Raw genomic sequence first — 19,995 nt, 5'->3', positions numbered from 1 at the left:
TTTTCTGAGAGCTCTGTCAATGCGATCATGTTAGGTGGTCAAGTGTTATCCCTTTTTTGTATTACATTACTGTTTGGCTTCTGTAAACAATGCTTTTCAGACACGAAAAACAAGTTACTTAAAATGAATACAAAAGAAGCTGATATCATCCAATTTCTTGCTTTTTTGCATAATGGGTGATTAATGCTTGAATGCATATGCTGGCATCATCCAGAGCTTTCAAGTCCAACAGCACATGGCATAATCCATATTAGGCTTAATTCTCACCAGTATCCCTAAAACAACAAATGCATAAAAGAAAAAATGAAAATATTATGTGTATATATATATATTAAATTGGAAAAGTACTGTGGAAAATTTACTGTATATTATACACTGCTCTCTTAATATTGTTGAATCAAGTGGGCTTCAAGTTCATATTCACATGGGTTATTTGACAAGCTGGCTTTCCCACAAATCTTTGGTTTATATTTTGTTTTATGACACAGAAATTAGTGTTCAACTGGCTTTTGTTTTTAGCATTGTTACATGAGATGTACAGATATGCAGTCTTTGCTAACTGTGAAACATGATGTGTTCCTGTCAGTTTCTGGCTCTGTCATGTAAAGTTTTATCAGAGAAGAATCATTGATGCTTAATTTCACTACACCATTTTCGGTTAATTAGTTTCAGATTATTTTTCCAGGTGTCTTTTTTATGAGAGTCCTTTCTGTTGGAAAGGTGCTTGCATACCCAAAGATCCAAACAGTTACAGTATGTTATTGGGGGTTTTGAGATCCTGGGTCCTCCCTCCAAAGTGTTAACATCTGTCCCTGTATAGCTTTGCAAATAAAGCATGACAGGTCAGGTCAGATCAGATCAGGTTGGGGAGCATGCACTGGTACAGTGTGTTGCCGCATCCACCACATAACAAAACAGCTCATAATTTTGATTGACAACCCTGCCAGGCAGATATGTGGTACAGTTTCACTCCCTGGAAATGACCATCTATCTTCTGAAGCCAGGTGTTACATGGGCGTCCACAACAATATGGATCCAGTGACCTGGATCACCCATAGGGGATACTCCCTCACAAGGAATGTAATGTGCCTCATTCGGGACTCCATGAGCAACTGCTCGTTCAACACAAAGTCAAACCAGCGGTATCCAGATATTCTCAGAAGAGACACAGTACCGAAGGAATCCAGTCTTCATCTCAAATCACTGGATAGCGTCCATGTCTCACAACCATATAGCAAAACAAGAAGTAACAGGACTCTAAAGACTTGGACCTTTGTCCATTTGCATAGATATCGGGAGTGACACACACCCCTCTCCAGCAACCTGATGACCCCCCATGCACTCGAAATCCGTCTATCGACTTCATAGAAAGAGTCAACAGAGACATGAATGCTGCTGCCGAGATAAGTAAAGTATGGCTGTGCCCAAGAGGTCATTAAAGGCCTGGATCTTGGTTTTTATCCAGGACACTCGCAACCCCAAACACTCAGACTCCTTGTTCAGTCTCTCGTGAGCCCCGATCAGAGCCTCCATTGACTTCATGAAGATCACAGCATTGTCAGTGAAGTCAAGATCAGTGAATCTTTCTTCACCAACAGATGTCCCACAGCCGCTAGACCCCATGACCCTGCCCAACACCCAGTCCATGCAAGCATTGATCAAAGTAGGAGCAGGAACACACCCCTGACAAACCTCAGAATCAAGTGGAAAAAAGCAGAGATTCTGCCTCCACTCTGCACAGTACTCAAAATACCAGCGTACATGCCGGCCATGATATCCAGCAACTTTGGGGGGATCCCACAAAGTCTCAGGATGTCCCACAGGGCAGCTCGATCAACTGAATCAAACGCTTTAAGAAAATCGAAACTCTGCCGATATTAGCATTTACACTCCATGAGTATCCACAGTGATAGGATGTGGTCGATGATACAATCCTTAGGCATACAATCAAACTTCTACGGTCACTGGTAATTTAGTAAGTGATCACGGATCCTATTGCGGTTGACCCTAGCAAGGACCTTACCCAGCACCAAGAGCAATGTTATCCCCCTGTAGTTCCCGACACAGGATCTCAAAGTTAAGTCAATTAGCTGTTTACATTTGCAGAAGAGAAGTTCACAGCTCAACCGGACAAATGATTTTGAAATCTACGATGAATATAAGGTGTATGTATAAAACCTGTTGCAAGGATCAATTATAACTATTGGTTCAACAGATAGCAGGGTGACTTGTTACCTACTTGTATTGGTTCTAGTCAGTTACTAGGCAACAGTCTTGTAAAATTTTCTACCATAAAATCAAAAGAAAGAATCATATATTTCATATGTCAGCATTAGCTGGACAAAGGTATTATTTCATTCAAGCTTTATGGCAACATTAAGTTCCTCTTTCACCAAACATACATCTAGTAATTCACAAAATCCTGACATTGTCCTTGTGTGAACATTTCTCAACATAACCTGTAAAGCAATTCTGGGACCCCAAATCTATGTTGATCTAATGGTAGGGACCAGACAAAGAGCAATTCAGAAATATATTCCTGTAGCGGCTTACATAATAACCCCATCCTGAACAGGGGTACCATATCTTGGTGCCTGTGTTCACCAATGAATGCCTGGTCACCAAATGACTTGTGTGCTGACTTGTTGTTTCAAAACAGATGTCATACGGGATTACAATCTACAAGGTGACAATTTGGGGATTGATGTAATTATAGTCAAATGACAGTCTTGTGAAAGACAGATCCAGATGTACTAAACCTTGGACCTTTTCAAAGATACTTGAAAATGTGTTTCCTGGCGACCATGAATATGAAAATGTTTTTATTTTTCTATGTAATTTCTTCATGAAGTTCCATGTTATTTTCTTCTTTTTAGGGTTTTCTGAAAACAATGATTTAATTGTTATTGGTTTTCTTATATGGAGTTGTTTTCAGTTTGTTTAAAATATGTTGTTTATTAGTGTACTGCTGTTTGTAGCCATATTGGTTGTAATGTCACTAGTATGACGATATAAAGGTCAGTGTTGTGCATCTCTCATTGTCCAAGTTTCTGGATGTGTATAGGAGGTTTGTGAGTGATTTTGAGAGTTTTCTTTTGATTATCTAGTGTGATAGTGTTATTTAGTTTATTATTTTGATATCGATTTAGGTGCACAATTGTTTTGAACTCTTTGTACTTTGATTCAGTGTTTTCTATTTCCGTGTCCTTTCCACACTTCCTAGTTTTATCAGTCCTGACAGTCAGTTCACTGACTTACAGTATTATTCCAGTTAAGGGGATTTTCTTCGCTTTTGAGTGGAAAGAAGGAGATATGAGGTGGAACATCATAGAGAAGAGATAGCCTGGATGATCTAAATCAGAGCAATGCTAGTAATATTCTGAGCTGATTAACTTTTTTAACTCTTTGCAGTCCTGAGCTGAGCAGTTGCCACATTAGGATATTATGTAGCTAGTGATGATGAATTCCACTGGGTATCTGTAGAGGTTATTAGGCATAAATGTAAACATCTAGACTCAACTCTAACTCAAAACTTCAGAAGTAATAAAGGTGTTGATGATAGCTGAGATTAATTGTGCCCATTTTAGATTAAATGAGTAACTCTTTACAGCATCCTAGCTGATCTAAGAGTGAGTGTTGTCTGATTCCAACATAATATAAAAGATCCTAGTCTTTTCTGAGATTCAGGGAAAACATTACTATTCTAGCACAACTGCGTCAGGCCCAAAATCACTTCTCGCCATTTCATCATTGTTGGTAATATGGCCTTGCAATAATGGATATTGCCTACAAATTTAATAGCAGAGGTAGATCTGCATCTGGCTGCTCGGTTACAGGTAAAAAAAGAGTACAGAATGGTACTCAGCAAACTACTTTATGGGGCTCCCATGTTGGAAGACTATAGTTAATGTGTTCTTGCATCAGTTTCTTAAAGCATTTCAATAGAAGTGAATGCTTCCATTGTGTGTACATTGAGATAGTCCAGTGTTTTCTTTGATACAGGTCTTTTGAAGCAAGTAGTAAAAGAATAAGAGTCCCTCAATGAGGCATTTAAAACATCTCTAAAAACACCAGCTAAATGTTTTTTTTTAAATATGCCAAGAAATTCAATCTGGACTGACTGCTTTACAAATATTTTCTCATTTATAAACTGCTTTTAAGTCATCCACTTTAACAGAAGAGACTACATTTTGTGGTATTGGAGGAATCTGCACAAAAGGAACTTTGTCATTGTGATCAAGCAGGAATAGATTAAGGTGAAAACATTACAGTGAGAGGGGAAACATGGATGATATAGAGAATACTTTAATTTGTGAATTTCCCCTTGGGATTAATAAAGTATCTATCTATCTATCTATCTATCTATCTATCAATCTTCAAAATGTCCTGGCATATCTTATGTCCACCACTGGTGCTGCTGTGTCACCTAGCTACCAACTGTCTTGTCATGCTGTGTGATTTGAAGTTGTGCTGCACATTTAAAGTAAGGCTCTGAGCTTTCAGCAGATGTCTACTTATGGATGAGCCAGTATATACAACAAGTGTCAACTGAACAGTCCCAAGAGACTCAAATAGGTGGTGAAGATGTGTTGGTAATGCCAAACAGGTTTCATCGTCTACTGTAAGTCCAGGTTTTGCCTCCTGAAAGACTTCTTGTAAATCTTGGAGGACACATAAGACATAGACCACATAAATAGAAAAATGGTTATAGAATTTTTTCGAAAACATCAGCAACTGGGGAATCTGAAATACCACATATGTGTAGTGCCCAGTGTTGTAATGAAAGATATCTTACATTTATCTTTATTTTAGAATGAAATTTAATTATGGGCACCACTTAAATTTTAATTTGTTAATTGTGTTTAATTTGATCCAGTAATGACGAAATTAACAACCAGGGGTAGTTTTTTATTGTGATATTATTTTGTTTTCTCTACTAATTACATAGTCATGATGCCCTTATTCTCTAAAAAGAAACACAATGCAGCAGTTGATCTGATAAAGCCATTACATACATTTTCTTGAATACAGCTGCTCACAGCCTGACTTTACAGCCTGACTTTCCAGCTTGCCAGTTTACTGTATATGTTCCTCTCTTGGGTTAAGTATGGCAAAAGAACTAACAAAATGATATTGTCTGTCAGGTAATAGCTCTAAATATTTTTGTTTACTGAATACATTTTGATAATTGGAATATGGCTCAGGTAAACCAGGTAACAGACAACTTAAACAGGTATATGCTTTCTTGATTGTCATGACATTGGTAATAACACATTATTTTCCCCAAAATATTAGCCCATCTGAGTTCCAGTTAAAAATTGGGTTATGCTGTTTAAACCTTTGGATAACCTGAAATATGTTTAGCAAATGTAGAATCAAATGCTGGAAATTAAATTCTTTGTATATGGTAAAAAAGTTATCTTTTTGATCTGATGAGTCTTACCTTTCAAATGCTAACCGAACATGATGGTCATTTTATACTCTGATGAAAGCATATACATATCCACACACACACACACACTCCTGCATGTATACTGATTGTATAGCAATGCATGTACAAAATTGCACCAGCAATGATGGCACTGTCTGAACCCTTCAAAATAAAAGAAAGTTAAAAAAAAATTGTAACTTGTCATGAATCCTGGGAAAACAAAGACGTAAAATTCCTGAGTCAACAGAAGAAACACTATAGAAGCCTTACTTAAAGCATTCTAATTGGGATTGAAGTCTACCAAGCATAAAAGACTAGCTCATAGATGAGTTTAAATAATTGTCTGTGTCAAATTTTCATGTGCAATCATGGAAACTAGTTTGTTTGCTTTGCAACACCAACTATTTGGATAATGTCTTGAAACAGATTTAAACCAGAAACACATGGACAGGTCTCTGTTTCAGCCAAAGATAAAACTGTTAAAACCTGGCTACCATCAAATGTTGCCATACAGTTCCTGTTTCATACCTGTTGCTTTCTACTTGCCATGGGAGTTATGTACTATAATAGCAGTGATGCAGTGAGAAAATGGATATTGCTCATTAAGTAAAAAATGGACTGAGCTGAATCCAGAAATGTTTTAAGATCTTTTCTGCACCACATTTTAAACAACTATTTTTAATTTCCTAATCCATATTTTAACTATTATGTTTTTGTGACTTGAGTAATTTGTTCACAAAATATTTGCTTGTAAAACATTACTAATGAAAGAAATATATCTTTTAACCATCCATTTTCACCACTCAAATTTAATTTAGACAAACAAAAATATCAATAGTCACATTGGCATTTGTAGATAACATAACAACATAATGAAGACATTTACAGTCTAGGTTGTACAGTACAGGTTGAAGTGGTATCAGCATCGAGTGAGGATGCCCATGGGAGCCTCTCAGACACTGCCATCTTGGAGGAGACCACAGAAGCAGACTCAACGTATGCTGGAAGGATTATAGCTCTCAATTGATTCTGTAGCACCTATAAAATCCTCTGGATCTAATGGATTATGGTCACTAAAATGAGGATGTCTGGTCTGACCTGCCCATCCTTTTATCTCTTGAAGTAGATAGGATGTAAGAGTGTTTTTTTAGAATTTTCTTAGTTTTGCATATCATAACATAGGGATGTTAACTTGGGTATAACTACTTTTTACCGCTGAGTCCACCAGAATTTGCTTACATTCCTGGCTTTCTTTTTTGACTACTAGTTTGACTTACTGCGTTGACTTTATCTTTTTAACCTTGCCAAAGGTTGTTTGCCAGTAAAAGAATGCTACACTTTATAAGACTACAGGTTAGCTGAAGGTCAGTTGCTGCTTTAGTTGATGTTCTTTTATTTTTGAAAGCTCTATCTATCTTGCAACACTAGGCAATCATTTTAAAATTTTTTTCAAATTGTTATTTTCTTATTAAATGTAAACCTCAGTAAATGTGACATTAAAATTGCTACAAATGTCAGTCAGCAGCATGCTTATTTGGTTTTCTTAACAAACAATAGGTTTTGGCTAGTAATAGTATCTTCTGAATGGCCAGAGAGATCAGAGTGGGTACCTCTTTTAATGGAAGATACTAATCTGCAATACTTTATTGATTAGAGGTGTAATCTTAATGTAAATATCAAGCTAGTGATAAACATGGAATGAACATCAGTTTCTGAAACGTTCTTATGCTATGCTTAAAACTGTTCTGCAAAAGCAGGTCCATTGCTTACTGAGTGCATTTGTCTCTATGACAGGTCAATAAGGTGAATGTTATTTAGCTTTTGATATAAGCACAAATTAATATCATCTGTTCTAGTTTAATTGGATAGAGTGTTCTCAGTATAGCATGTACCTGAGTGGGGAGATGTACTATGTATAACAGACCACTTGGCTAACACCCAAAAATTATCTTTACAGAGCAAAGATGTTGGTCTAATATTGCAAGATGAATTGCTGAAGGTTACCAGTGAACTACAGACAGTAAGTTAAGAATATTTAATAACAAATTTGTAGATTCTAAGTGTAAAACATGATGTCTACATTATATTCTTTTTCAGTGCCTCTTGTACATTGTTAAAATTTTAAAAATATTAGAAAATGAAGAAATAAATATATATATCTCACAGGGCTGGACATTAATGACAGAAAAGAACTGTGGTATAATGCATGCAGTACATTTGATTGCTATCAGGATCTATCCAACCCTCCTCAACAAGTTCAAATTAACACTGTAGCAATTAATGTATTATATTCTTTACTGGGTGGCACGGTGGTGCAGTGGTAGCGCTGCTGCCTCACAGTTAGGAGACGTAAGTTCACTTCCCGGGTCCTCCCTGCGTGGAGTTTGCATGTTCTCCCCGTGTCAGCGTGGGTTTTCACTGGGTGCTCTGGTTTCATCCCAAAGACATGCAGGTTAGGTGCATTGGCGATCCTAAATTGTCTCTAGTGTGTGCTTGGTGGGTGTGTGCCCTGCGGTAGGCTGGCACCCTGCTTGGGGTTTGTTTCCTGCCTTGTTCCCTGTGTTGGCTGGGACTGGCTCCAGCAGACCCCCTTGACCCTGTAGTTAGGATATAGTGGGTTGGATAATGGATGGATGGATATTCTTTACTTAGCACATTCAACAGTTTGAATGAGCAAATACATTTATTGTTTAGTAACTATTTAATTCCATTCAATTTTATTAATATTATTTATTTATTTTTATATATAACACTTTCATTTGTGGGCCCAGATCAGTATACACATTGAACTGATTTCCTATCCTCTACTGTCCTGATGGAAAATTGTAGACTTCATCTCTACTCACAACACTATGTCTTGCTTTGGTATTCTTGCTGGACATCCTTTTGGGATATCCTACACATTGAAAGGACACATTGCTCCTTATCAGTTCCTGCCTATCCACAGTAGCATGGAATGACCTATAGTTTTGTCAGTGTAGGTTTTGTTTTTCTTATCAGCCTCTTATCCTATCTGTTCCCTAGGGAGAGAATTTCTGCCATTGTCAAGTTTTTATTGCCTGGACACCCTCCACAATATGTTTAAATATACCTGTTGGTGGACTTTATCCTTTCACCAACTCAATGACGTACAAACACCCTATGTGATCAGCTGAAGATTTCAAATTTTGATTCATCGGTCAATAAGACTTTCTTCTAGTTGCAGTAGTATGCAGCTGGTATTTCAAGGCCCTATTTTGTCCTTTAAAGAATGGCTTTCTTACTGCCACTTGCCTGTCAACCCTGCAGAACAAAGTCTCCTCTTCACATCAGAAACTGAGACTTGCATTTTTCCATCACAGTTAAGCTGTGCTTGAAGCTGATGTACTCTGAGGTGCCTATCATGCAAGCTGGTGACCCTTAGAAACTTGTCTTGTGATTGGGTTGTGACTTTGGGTTTGCTAGATCTCTTCCTATCAGTGTTTCTTACAGTTTCTAATGGCCTTTGGATTGTGTAGGACTTCACTGTACTCACTGACACTTTGAGTTTTTTTGCAATTTCACTTAATGAAATGCCTACACGTCTAAGGGTAATAATGCTCTGTCTCATTTCATGTATTTATTTCTGTTTACTTGCCATTATCACTGGAATATTGTCCAAATAGTACTTCAGAGGGCATGGTGGCACAGTCTGTTCCAACTATGCTTTAAGACAGACAGAGGGCTTTTAAATAATCAACAGACGTTGGAACACCTGTGTAAATTGTTTGCTTCAATTTGCAAGACTTATTTTACTTCAATAGCTGCAGAACATCCGTAGGTTGTAACCCATTAATTGCTCCCTGAAGAAGGCCCATTTATAATATTCTGAAATTTCCTTTTTTCAGTTTTTGCTAATAAAAACTTTAAAATAAAACCTCTTGCAGTTTGCCTCTTACCTTTTCACCTTCTTAGGACATTCATTGCATTTCAACTGATTCTATTTGAAGAAAACTGGAAAAACTGAGGTGTTCTAAGGCTTCTGACAGATATCGTAAATGACTGTAAAAGCATAAATATATTATGGTCAGGTTAGCTGGCATGTGAAAGACAAAAGTATAGTCATTGCATATTTCATCATCCCTTTCCTTACCAGTTGTCTAACCCCTCCCTGGACATTTCAAAATGCATTCTTAAATACGATGAAGGGCTGACTTTGGTCTTTCTCTTGCAATGACGCTTTCATTTCCGAATCCTGTTTCAAGGGTTGGAGAAATAACTCCCATCAAGTGTCACTGCAGATACACACTAATAAGATAAACAAAATTATTAGCAGCCAGTTGTAGTGATCACTATATTAAACAAGATGAACGGCCACACCACAATAATAATAGGATATTATGTAATTAGTCTACACCTTGGTTCAAATGCTAATCCCAGCCTCTAATATTGCCCTGAAGTAACATTTCAGAGAATGGTGGCCTTGTAGCAAGTGCCTTGTCTGCCAATATAATTTTACTTATTCTGGGAGTTATAAAAATACATTCATTTTGTATTCAATTGACAATACACTGAACAATTCTTGAAGGTAATAAAATATAAAAAATATAATTTTAACTCTCAAAAAACTTAAACTTATTTATTCACCTTTCTGAGTATAGAAGTAGATTGTAGAAGTAACTTTGTCAGTACATACAGTCTTGGATAAATCCCTGTGAGTTTTGTACATGTGGATTTAAATTTTTTTTTCTAATTTGTCCTTGCAAAATTGCTCAGTCTCTATTAAACTGGATAGGCATTAATCAACCTGCTGTTTAAAAGCCTTGCTGCAGGTATAGAGTGAGAGTCAAATCTAAGCTTTAGATATCCTTTTAAGTATTCCCACTTTGTTTTGTAAACACTTTCTCTGTATGCTTGGAATCATTTTCCTGCTATAACTTGAATCATCACAGTATCCTTAGGCCTGAAAGGATCCTTCGCAGGGATTTTCCTTTTTTGGAATCATTCTTTGTTATCTGTCTTAACATGATCCTGCCAGTGTCAAACTTAGTAATAGTCATGTTATTTTGTTTTATCAAGTGAGACAATGATTAACTATATGATGTCAAAGTTTTCTATGCATCTTCTTGAAGCTGCATGCTTTTTTCTTTGAGGAATAACAAGGACTGGTGTCTTCTGGCATGTTACTCCATCTCCCATCTCCTAATTAGGTAGTTCATTAGGTCTATCAATGTGGACATTGAGTTTTGAGTGATGTTTTTGAGTAAAGTGCTCATGCTTGCATATTTATTTTTCTCTAGCAAGAGTTTTGGAGGTTCCATTTTAATGTATTATGTAAAAGTTTAAGAGAGCCTCACTGGGTCACATGTTCTGGGCATGCACCAAATTAACATCACTCTAGACCAAAATTTTTAATTACCTTCCAGACAGCCTTGGTCTCACAATCCCTCCTAACCCATTAACAGCTGTGTTTGGGGTTCTTCCAGATGGGTTTAAAGTGGAGAAAGACAAACAAGCTGTGATTGCATTCACTACACTTTTGGCACATAGACTTATTCTGCTAAACTGGAAGAACCCAAACTCTCCTCTTTTAAGTCAGTGGGAAACCGATGTTTTATACTATTTGAAATTAGAAAAAATCAAATACTCAGTTAGAGGATCTGTACAGACTTTTTTCAAAACATGGCAGGATCTAATCAATAATATTTTAAAATAAGCTCTTAAAGCACAGAGGAAGCTATTATTTCTGTATTTCTTTGTCTTCTGGATTCATCTCTATTGGCTTATCAAACTTATTAATTTAGGTATGTTTACAAGCCTTAAATTTTATGCTGTTTTCCTTGCTCTTTTTCTCAGGGGTGGGGGGTCGACTTGTTCTTAATTTAACTTTTTGTAAAAATTGATTGATTTGTATGGAATGATTACAATAAAACTAATAAAATGTAAAAAAAAAAAGTTTAAGAGATGCATCAGAGCTCATTTTGGAGAGTCATACTAAAGTGGATCAATAGTTATAAAATTAAGATATTGTTTTTATTCTATGTCAGACAATTAATACATTTAATTTTAGTTTTACATGTCATACAACATATCATAAATGAAAAAATAATCAATGAAGTCGTAAAAGGACTAAACATATTCTCAGATAATAAAAATCAGTTAATAAAAAAGTAAACTGTAAGCTTGTGGACTGAAACGCAACAGTTTCTACTAGAGTGAAACACTAGATAGATAGATAGATAGATAGATAGATAGATAGATAGATAGATAGATAGATAGATAGATAGATAGATGGATGGATACTTTATTAATCCCAAGGGGAAATATACTACTGATATTTGGTAGAGCAGAAGTTACTGGCATTTGGCTGTTTCAGTATATGATCTGTAATGTAACTATGTTACTGAGAAGTACTGTATGTACAGACTGTATGTATAACTAAAACTGCTTGAAAGTAAAGGTTCATTTTTGGAATGCTTACTATCCATGTTTTTTTACTTTTGCAGGCTATGAGAACCTATCACTTGTATCACACTGACAGTGTTAGTTCTGAGAGTAAGCTAAAGGAAGCAGAAAAACTAGAAGAGCGGCACATGGGAAAATCAGGTGATGCAGGACAAAGCCAACCAGGAACTGATAGCAAGCAACAGCGCCGTAGCTCTATGAAAAAGATGGAGCGACTGAAGGAAAAGGTTGGATGTCTTTGTTAAATACATTTAGATAATGTTACTATGCACCCTGGTTATCATAGTTAGCAAACATCATATATGTAAGACTACTGTGGATACTGGCATCTTAATATATTACTTTTACAACTTGAATGATTTAATGCCATTGGTATTTATTTTGTTTAATGATGTACCATATTAAGGAAGTTTATTCCTGCCACTCAAAAAATATACATATTACGTTATTTTGCAAAAGTAATGTGCTATTTTGCAAAAGAGTTGTGTTCTTTTGCAAAAATATTACATTATATAGCAAAAGTATTATATTATTATACAAGAGATTTTGTCTAGTGTGGCTGGTATCATTGTGCACGCACATGCTCTGGGCATCCTGTGACAATCACTAAGGTATATGTATACCTATGACTTTTGTTCAGTTTCTTGTCACTTGATTGCACAGCCTTAATCAACACCTCGCTGGCCTTCATGGGATATCCAGAGCATGCTCGTGAACGATGATACCAACCACACCAGGCAAAAGTCTTTTGTATAATAATGCAATACTTTTGTAAAATAATGCAGTGTTTATTTTGAAATAATACAATTATTTTGCAAAATAATGCAATTCTTTTGCAAAATAACATAATACTTTTTTTCAAATAATGCATTAAAAATGCTTTTTGAGTTGCGAAAATATGCTTTCATACCATACAGCATGAAAAATACTGCATGTGGTTTAAATAAAAATTGACCTGTCATTGACTTCTGTATGCCAAATGTTATTCTGGGAAGTTATCACTGGCTGTTAGCTCTCTTCTCTAAACTGTTGTCCTATTTCATTATCTTTGTTGATGAAGAGTATGATGTTAAAACATATTACAGTGGTGTGAAAAACTATTTGCCCCCTTCCTGATTTCTTATTCTTTTGCATGTTTGTCACACAAAATGTATCTGATCATCAAATACATTTAACCATTAGTCAAATATAACACAAGTAAACACAAAATGCAGTTTTTAAATGATGTTTTTTATTATTTAAGGAGAAAAAAAAATCCAAACCTACATGGCCCTGTGTGAAAAAGTAATTGCCCCTGAACCTAATAACTGTTTGGGCCACCCTTAGCAGCAATAACTGCAATCAAGCGTTTGCGATAACTTGCAATGAGTCTTTTACAGCGCTCTGGAGGAATTTTGACCCACTCATCATTGCAGAATTGTTGTAATTCAGCTTTATTTGAGGGTTTTCTAGCATGAACCGCCTTTTTAAGGTCATGCCATAGCATCTCAATTGGATTCAGGTCAGGACTTTGACTAGGCCACTCCAAAGTCTTCATTTTGTCTTTCTTCAGCCATTCAGAGGTGGATTTGCTGGTGTGTTTTGGGTCATTGTCCTGTTGCAGCACCCAAGATCGCTTCAGCTTGAGTTGACGAACAAATGGCCGGACATTCTCCTCCAGGATTTTTTGGTAGACAGTAGAATTCATGGTTCCATCTATCACAGCAAGCCTTCCAGGTCCTGAAGCAGCAAAACAACCCCAGACCATCACACTACCACCACCATATTTTACTGTTGGTATGATGTTCTTTTCTGAAATGCTGTGTTCCTTTTACGCCAGATGTAACGGGACATTTGCCTTCCAAAAAGTTCAACTTTTGTCTCATCAGTCCACAAGGTATTTTCCCAAAAGTCTTGGCAATCATTGAGATGTTTCTTAGCAAAATTGAGACGAGCCCTAATGTTCTTTTTGCTTAACAGTGGTTTGCGTCTTGGAAATCTGCCATGCAGGCCCTTTTTGCCCAGTCTCTTTCTTATGGTGGAGTCGTGAACACTGACCTTAATTGAGGCAAGTGAGGCCTGCAGTTCTTTAGACGTTGTCCTGGGGTCTTTTGTGACCTCTCGGATGAGTCGTCTCTGCGCTCTTGGGGTAATTTTGGTCGGCCGGCCACTCCTGGGAAGGTTCACCACTGTTCCATGATTTTGCCATTTGTGGATAATGGCTCTCACTGTGGTTCGCTGGAGTCCCAAAGCTTTAGAAATCTCAATTACTTCTGTTCTCATTTGTTCCTGAATTTCTTTGGATCTTGGCATGATGTCTAGCTTTTGAGGTGCTTTTGGTCTACTTCTCTGTGTCAGGCAGCTCCTATTTAAGTGATTTCTTGATTGAAACAGGTGTGGCAGTAATCAGGCCTGGGGGTGGCTACGGAAATTGAACTCAGGTGTGATACACCACAGTTAGGTTATTTTTAACAAGGGGCAATTACTTTTCACACAGGGCCATGTAGGTTTGGATTTTTTCTCCCTAAATAATAAAAACCATCATTTAAAAACTGCATTTTGTGTTTACTTGTGTTATATTTGACTAATGGTTAAATGTGTTTGATGATCAGAAACATTTTGTGTGACAAACATGCAAAAGAATATCAGGAAGGGGGCAAATAGTTTTTCACACCACTGTATATGATGCAGAGAATTATTTTAGAAAGAATAATGTGTCAGTGGTTCATGCTTCCGTTGTTTATATTTTAAATGGTGTATCCTACTGCTTTTCACTGTGTATTTATATGTTTATCTAAAGGTTTGATTTGGACTTTTTTTTCAGAGGCAAGCCAAATTCCAGGAAAATAAGCTTAAATGCACAAAGGCCCGAAATGACTACCTCCTCAACCTGGCAGCAGCCAATGCTGCAATGAACAAATATTACCTGAAGGATCTTTCCACTCTAATAAATGTAAGTCAGAGGGAATGTATTAACTTTATTTAAATTTCACTCAAATGAATACTGAAATACAGTGGGACTTATTTGTGTTGGACTCATCATGAAATAACTTATAAGTTAATTATCTATAGAACCAATGTGAAATACAACAGGACTTAACAGTCAGATTCACTTTCAACAATACCTTGGGGTTTATTTACCGTTTTGCTATTTAAATGTTACATATTGTCTCATATTTATATGTTGTATGATGCATATTATAATGTCATAGAAGGTTTCCTGTCTCACACACTCTTTCTTGTGGTTTTTAAAACTTTTGCTGTATTTTAGTTAAGGTATTTTGGGTGTGTAAACTTACCAGTACTTAATATTTTTTAAATGACTGTTACATGCACATTCCTTATTTGAAAGAGTCATAGGTTCTGCCCACTCTGTGTATATCTAAATATGCTTATTTGAAAGTTGCTGATGACTCCTTTTTAACTGCACACCGGATGTCTTAACCAGTGTGGGGTGTAAAATCTGAGTCAGGCTGAAACCGGTTCCAACCACTCTCTTCCTTTCAGTCACCATAGCAACATGATGTTTTTCCTGAGTACTGGGTGATGGATCTTAGTTTCCTCATTTGCTTTGTCAGTTTCAGGCAACAATTTAAGCTGATTATTTAGGATGAATACTAAGGGAGACAAAGAAGGTTTACTTTTTGAATTAACTTCAGTTATATGTAGAGGCAATAAGAGTGAGTTGAAATTTAAATGGACTGTACATCAGAAAATGAATTATCACCCAGGGCTGTAAAGCACATGCTGTAATTTGTCACCGTTATTGTGTATATGATCAGTAACAGCTTTGTCATTCCAAAAACTGGCCATAGTTTAAACTAGCACCTAGAACCCTAGAGTACTTTTCTTTTTATTAAAAAGACTGGTCGGTATGTAAAAAACAGTGTGACCTTCCACTTCATGGACTGGGACCTGGTCTCAATTTTGAATTGTTTTCCTGTAGCCCAGGAGATAGAGAGACAGAGAGAGAGTGAGGAGGTGTGCTCTTGCATTCTTTATTATGACATGCTGTGTAGAAGATGAGCTAGTAGTCTGGGACATCATATGTATATTCATGTCAGGAATGATAGCAAAGTTTTTGTATTGTTCTTTTTCTTTTGCTTTGTGTTATACCTTTTTGTCTTACTACCTGGTTTGTAATTTAAAACTGTCAGTATGGTTATGAAGACTCTTTTGGGATTATTTTTGGTATGGGCAGATGTCATTAGTATGCTCCCCATTTGCAGTGGCAGGTGTTCAAGATTATAATCTAACATGACAAAAGTCTAGCCCTAGTTTGGTCATTGTTAATGCTAAAAATATTGATGCAGGGTAGAAGGGTATAGGTTTATGGGGCATTGGGACTCCTGTTGGAACAGATGTGACCTGTTCTGCTGCGACGGGTTACATCTGAACACCAATGTGTTAGGGAGGCGTATGAGTATATTAGTCGAGAATTGTTTAAACTAGGGAATGGAGGGGCAGGAAGTTTCGGACAGACCAGGTTCAGAACTTTGCAATAGTGTAAAAATAAAATTACATAGTAATGTAAATTCTAACCCAATGCTTAAATGTAAAAGTAAAACAAGTAGCACATTAAAAATAGCTTACCTTAATGTTAGAAGTATCAAAAATAAAAGAGGTGAGATGGAGTTGTATGTAGAGGAGCATAATTATGATATTATAGGAATAATGGAATACCTGGCTGAATAACAAAGTATGGGGATGAGTACATCAGAGGGATACACATTTTTAGGAAGGAAAGATTGAATAGAAAGGAGGTGGGGTTGCTGTTTATGTGAAACAGAATTTAAACTCGAGTCACCTTCAGTTGGATGATGGGCCCCATCTTAGTGAGGACATGTGACTTTGCCTGGAAAGCATTAGAGACAGAGGTGTTATTTTAGGTGTTATAGACTGCCCAATGCAGACAGAAATTTCAACGCACATCATTTTAGTAATATTAAAAAGACAAGTTTACAGGGGGTATTATAGTCATGGGGGACTTTAAACTACCTAAATATTAACTGGTTTAACCTTGCAAATAGCAGAGTACAAGAGCAGGTGTTTTTGGACGTAATCAGTGACTGTTTTTTAACACAGTATTTTAAAGTACCAATGCGGGGTGAAGTCTGTCTATATTTAGTATTTTGTAATAATCAGGCTAGAATTGAGGGTGTAAAGGTGATTGAACTACTAGGATTAAGTTTTACATGTAATCCAAGACAGGCACATACCTAAATTTGGAATCAGCCACAAGAACCGTGGACCCAGAGATATCCAACATCCTAGCTGGAGGATCAGCTTTGAACAACTGCTCACTGTGCATTGCATAAATTCTGAAGGTTTGGAAAATGGCAAATATTATCCTGGTATATAAAAAGGGTGACTGGGCAAATCCAAGCAACCACAGGCCAGTAAGCTTAACGTGCATTACAGGAAAATTAATGGAAGGAATTATTAAGGATAAAATTGAGCAACACATGGCAAGAACATGAGTTTTACTGAACAGTCAGCATTTGTACAGAAGAGGGAGGTCATGTTTTACTAACATGACGGAGTTCTATGACGAAGTAACAAAGGGGTATGATGAAAGTGGAGCATATGATATTATTTATCTGGGCTTTCCAAAAACATTTCATAAGGTGCCACATGAGAGGGTGGGCATCAAACTAATACAAGTGGGAGTTCAGGGTGATGTTTGTTAATGGATGCAAATTGGCTCAGAGGGTTATGGTGCATTTAACCTAATCAGAATTAGCTGATGTTAAGAATGGTGTTCCACAGAGGTTAGTGCTACGGCGGCCGCTATTTTTAATATACTGTATATAAATAATTTGGATAGGAATATAAATAACAAGCTGGTTAAGTTTGCAGATGATACCAAGATAGGTCGATTGGCAGATAATTTGGAATTACTTGAATCAATATGGAGGGACTTGGATGGTATACCAACTTTTGCAGATTTGTGGTAGATAAAGTTTAATGTCAGTAAATGTAAAGTATTACATGTAGGAAGTAAAAATGTTAGGTTTGAATACATAATGAGATGTCTGAAAACTGAAAGTACAACTTATGAGAAGGATTTAGTTGTAGTGGATTCGACACTATCAACTTCCAAACAGTTTTCAGAGGCCATTAAGAAGACTAGCAGAATGTTAGGTTAAATAGCACGATATGTGGAGTACAAGTCCAAGAAGGTTATGCTCAACCTTTATAATGCACTAGTGAGGCTTTATCTGGACTACTGAGTTAAAATTTTGGTCTCCATTCTAGAGCGCTAGAAAAAGTCCAGAGAAGTTCAGAAAAGAGCGACTAGGCTGATTCCAGGGCTACAGGAGAAGAATTATGAAGAAAGATAAAAGAGCTGAGCCTTTTCTGTTTAAGCAAAAGAAGGTTAAAAGGAGACATGATCAAAGTGTTTAGAATTATTAAGAGAATTGGTACAGTGGATCGAGACTGTTAATTTAAAAAGAGTTCATCAAGAACACTGGGATACAGTTGGAAACCTGTTAAGGTTCACACAAACATTACAAAGTTTTTCTTTACACAGAGAACTATAGACTCTTAGAATAAGCTACCAAGTAGTGTGGTAGACTGTTGGACTTTACTAACTTTGAAAACTAAACTTGATGATTTTTTAGGAGAATCAAGTGGGTAGGAATAGCGAACTTTGTTGGGAGGAATGGCTGTCCTCATCTAGATTGTTCTGATGTTCTAATGATGTAATGTGCCCCACAAAATTGGAAGTACTTGTCAAAAGTTAGGAAAACTATAATGCATTAAAGTGGTGTTGAAATCAAGTGTCACATGAAGACAAGAAAAAGATGTAAAAGTAGATGACAATAAATTGGCATAGTTATTAAAATGCAAACTTAACAGCCTTATCAATGTGAATAAATTTATGAACCATAGATAAAACCTACTCATGAATCTCCTGCCTTGTTTTAATGGTCATACAAAGTATATCATGTTTCAAAGGAGTGGAGTGAGAAAGTGGTCTTTGTAGGATGGCTGATCTAATTCTTAATCCTTCTTGCCTTCCTAAGGTAGCCATTATTTTATATATCTTTAGAAGCATGAAGCTGTATGGCAATAATAATCTTTGCTGCCTTTACCACCGTCTTTAGTGCTTTGTAGTCCTTAACTAAGCAGTTGCCATAATGGAATATAGGTAGTGGGTATAAGCTACACTCACTGTAGAAGTTGGTGTGCAAAGATGAAGACATACTGGATTTTCTTAAATGTAGTAAATTTAATGATGGAGATAACCTGAATGAACTAGACTTTGTATACCTGGCATGTTACTAAATCACTTTTACTTTGTAGTATCTGTATTCTTCTGGGGAAAGCAGGTTTTAGTGACTAGAAAATGTAATGGTTAAAAGTTGTATTTGTTGTAAAAAAACACAGCTTCACTCATAAAGTGTCTATTGCATCCAAAGTCAAACTCCATACGTTATTAATAGCGCAAATGGCACACAAGAAATGCGTGGTAACGCTATAAAGAGACTGGTCCTGGTGAATAGGTAGAGTCTGCCCCAAGATGGTGGTGGTTCCATTTAAGATGGTTTCTGGGAGGAAGAGGAAGATACAGATGGGTTGACCCATTCTGCTGAGGGGAAAGAAGAAGAGATGCCATTATTGTTTAGTGCCTTCGGGTGGCCTGGTGTAATATTGTCATCATCTAAGCCTGTAAGTTGTTCCAAAAGCGCATGCATGTGATGCAGTATCAAATATAATACCTACGTGTTGTCCCATGAACATACAATGAAAGAGAATTAAATTAAAGGTTACCATTGTTTTCTTGTTATATGCACATTTTACTATCTTCTATTTTTCTAAAATTGAATGAGAAATAATGTTCTAAATTTCTAAGGCAATTAATTAATGGCATAAGAAGTATAATTTGGTTTTACTGATTAGTAAAACTGAGTACCATCAATGCTAAAATTAAAATGTTTATTTCCACATTGCGTGTTCTAGAGGCAACTTATGCATTGTAGAGAAAAAATGATAGATCTTAACAATGATCCCTGAGGGCAACCTACCCAACTGTAGACCAGAAATAAGAGGTCTTGTTTACAATGTGCATTTATTTGTGGTGGCATAATTGTGCAGTGGCCAGTGTGGTTGCCTCTCAGCTCTTGGGACCAAATTGAACTGCCAGTCAGTTTTAA

General features: G+C 36.6%; 1 protein-coding gene and 1 long non-coding RNA gene across 3 annotated transcripts in view; one reads left to right on the top strand and one right to left on the bottom strand.

The window, feature by feature from the left end:
* Positions 1 to 19,995, top strand: part of arhgap4b (Rho GTPase activating protein 4b) — an 85,057-nt gene that overhangs the window by 29,027 nt on the left and 36,035 nt on the right. For both annotated transcript variants that reach the window (XM_039775948.1, XM_039775947.1), the window contains exons 5-7: positions 7,389 to 7,451; positions 11,896 to 12,081; positions 14,658 to 14,786. In XM_039775948.1, coding sequence (XP_039631882.1) covers positions 7,389 to 7,451; positions 11,896 to 12,081; positions 14,658 to 14,786 — 378 coding nt within the window. The remainder of the gene's footprint in view (positions 1 to 7,388; positions 7,452 to 11,895; positions 12,082 to 14,657; positions 14,787 to 19,995) is intronic.
* The window catches only part of LOC120543100, a 32,282-nt gene that overhangs the window by 6,047 nt on the left and 6,240 nt on the right, over positions 1 to 19,995 (bottom strand). Inside the window, exons 2-3 of the long non-coding RNA XR_005636288.1 lie at positions 9,543 to 9,697; positions 9,349 to 9,451 (exon numbers count right to left, since the gene is read on the bottom strand). This is a non-coding gene — a long non-coding RNA (uncharacterized LOC120543100). The remainder of the gene's footprint in view (positions 1 to 9,348; positions 9,452 to 9,542; positions 9,698 to 19,995) is intronic.

Source organism: Polypterus senegalus, chromosome 13 (assembly GCF_016835505.1).
Source record: "Polypterus senegalus isolate Bchr_013 chromosome 13, ASM1683550v1, whole genome shotgun sequence".
Classification (NCBI taxonomy): Eukaryota; Metazoa; Chordata; class Cladistia; order Polypteriformes; family Polypteridae; genus Polypterus; species Polypterus senegalus.
This window is presented reverse-complemented; position numbering and strand designations above follow the sequence as displayed.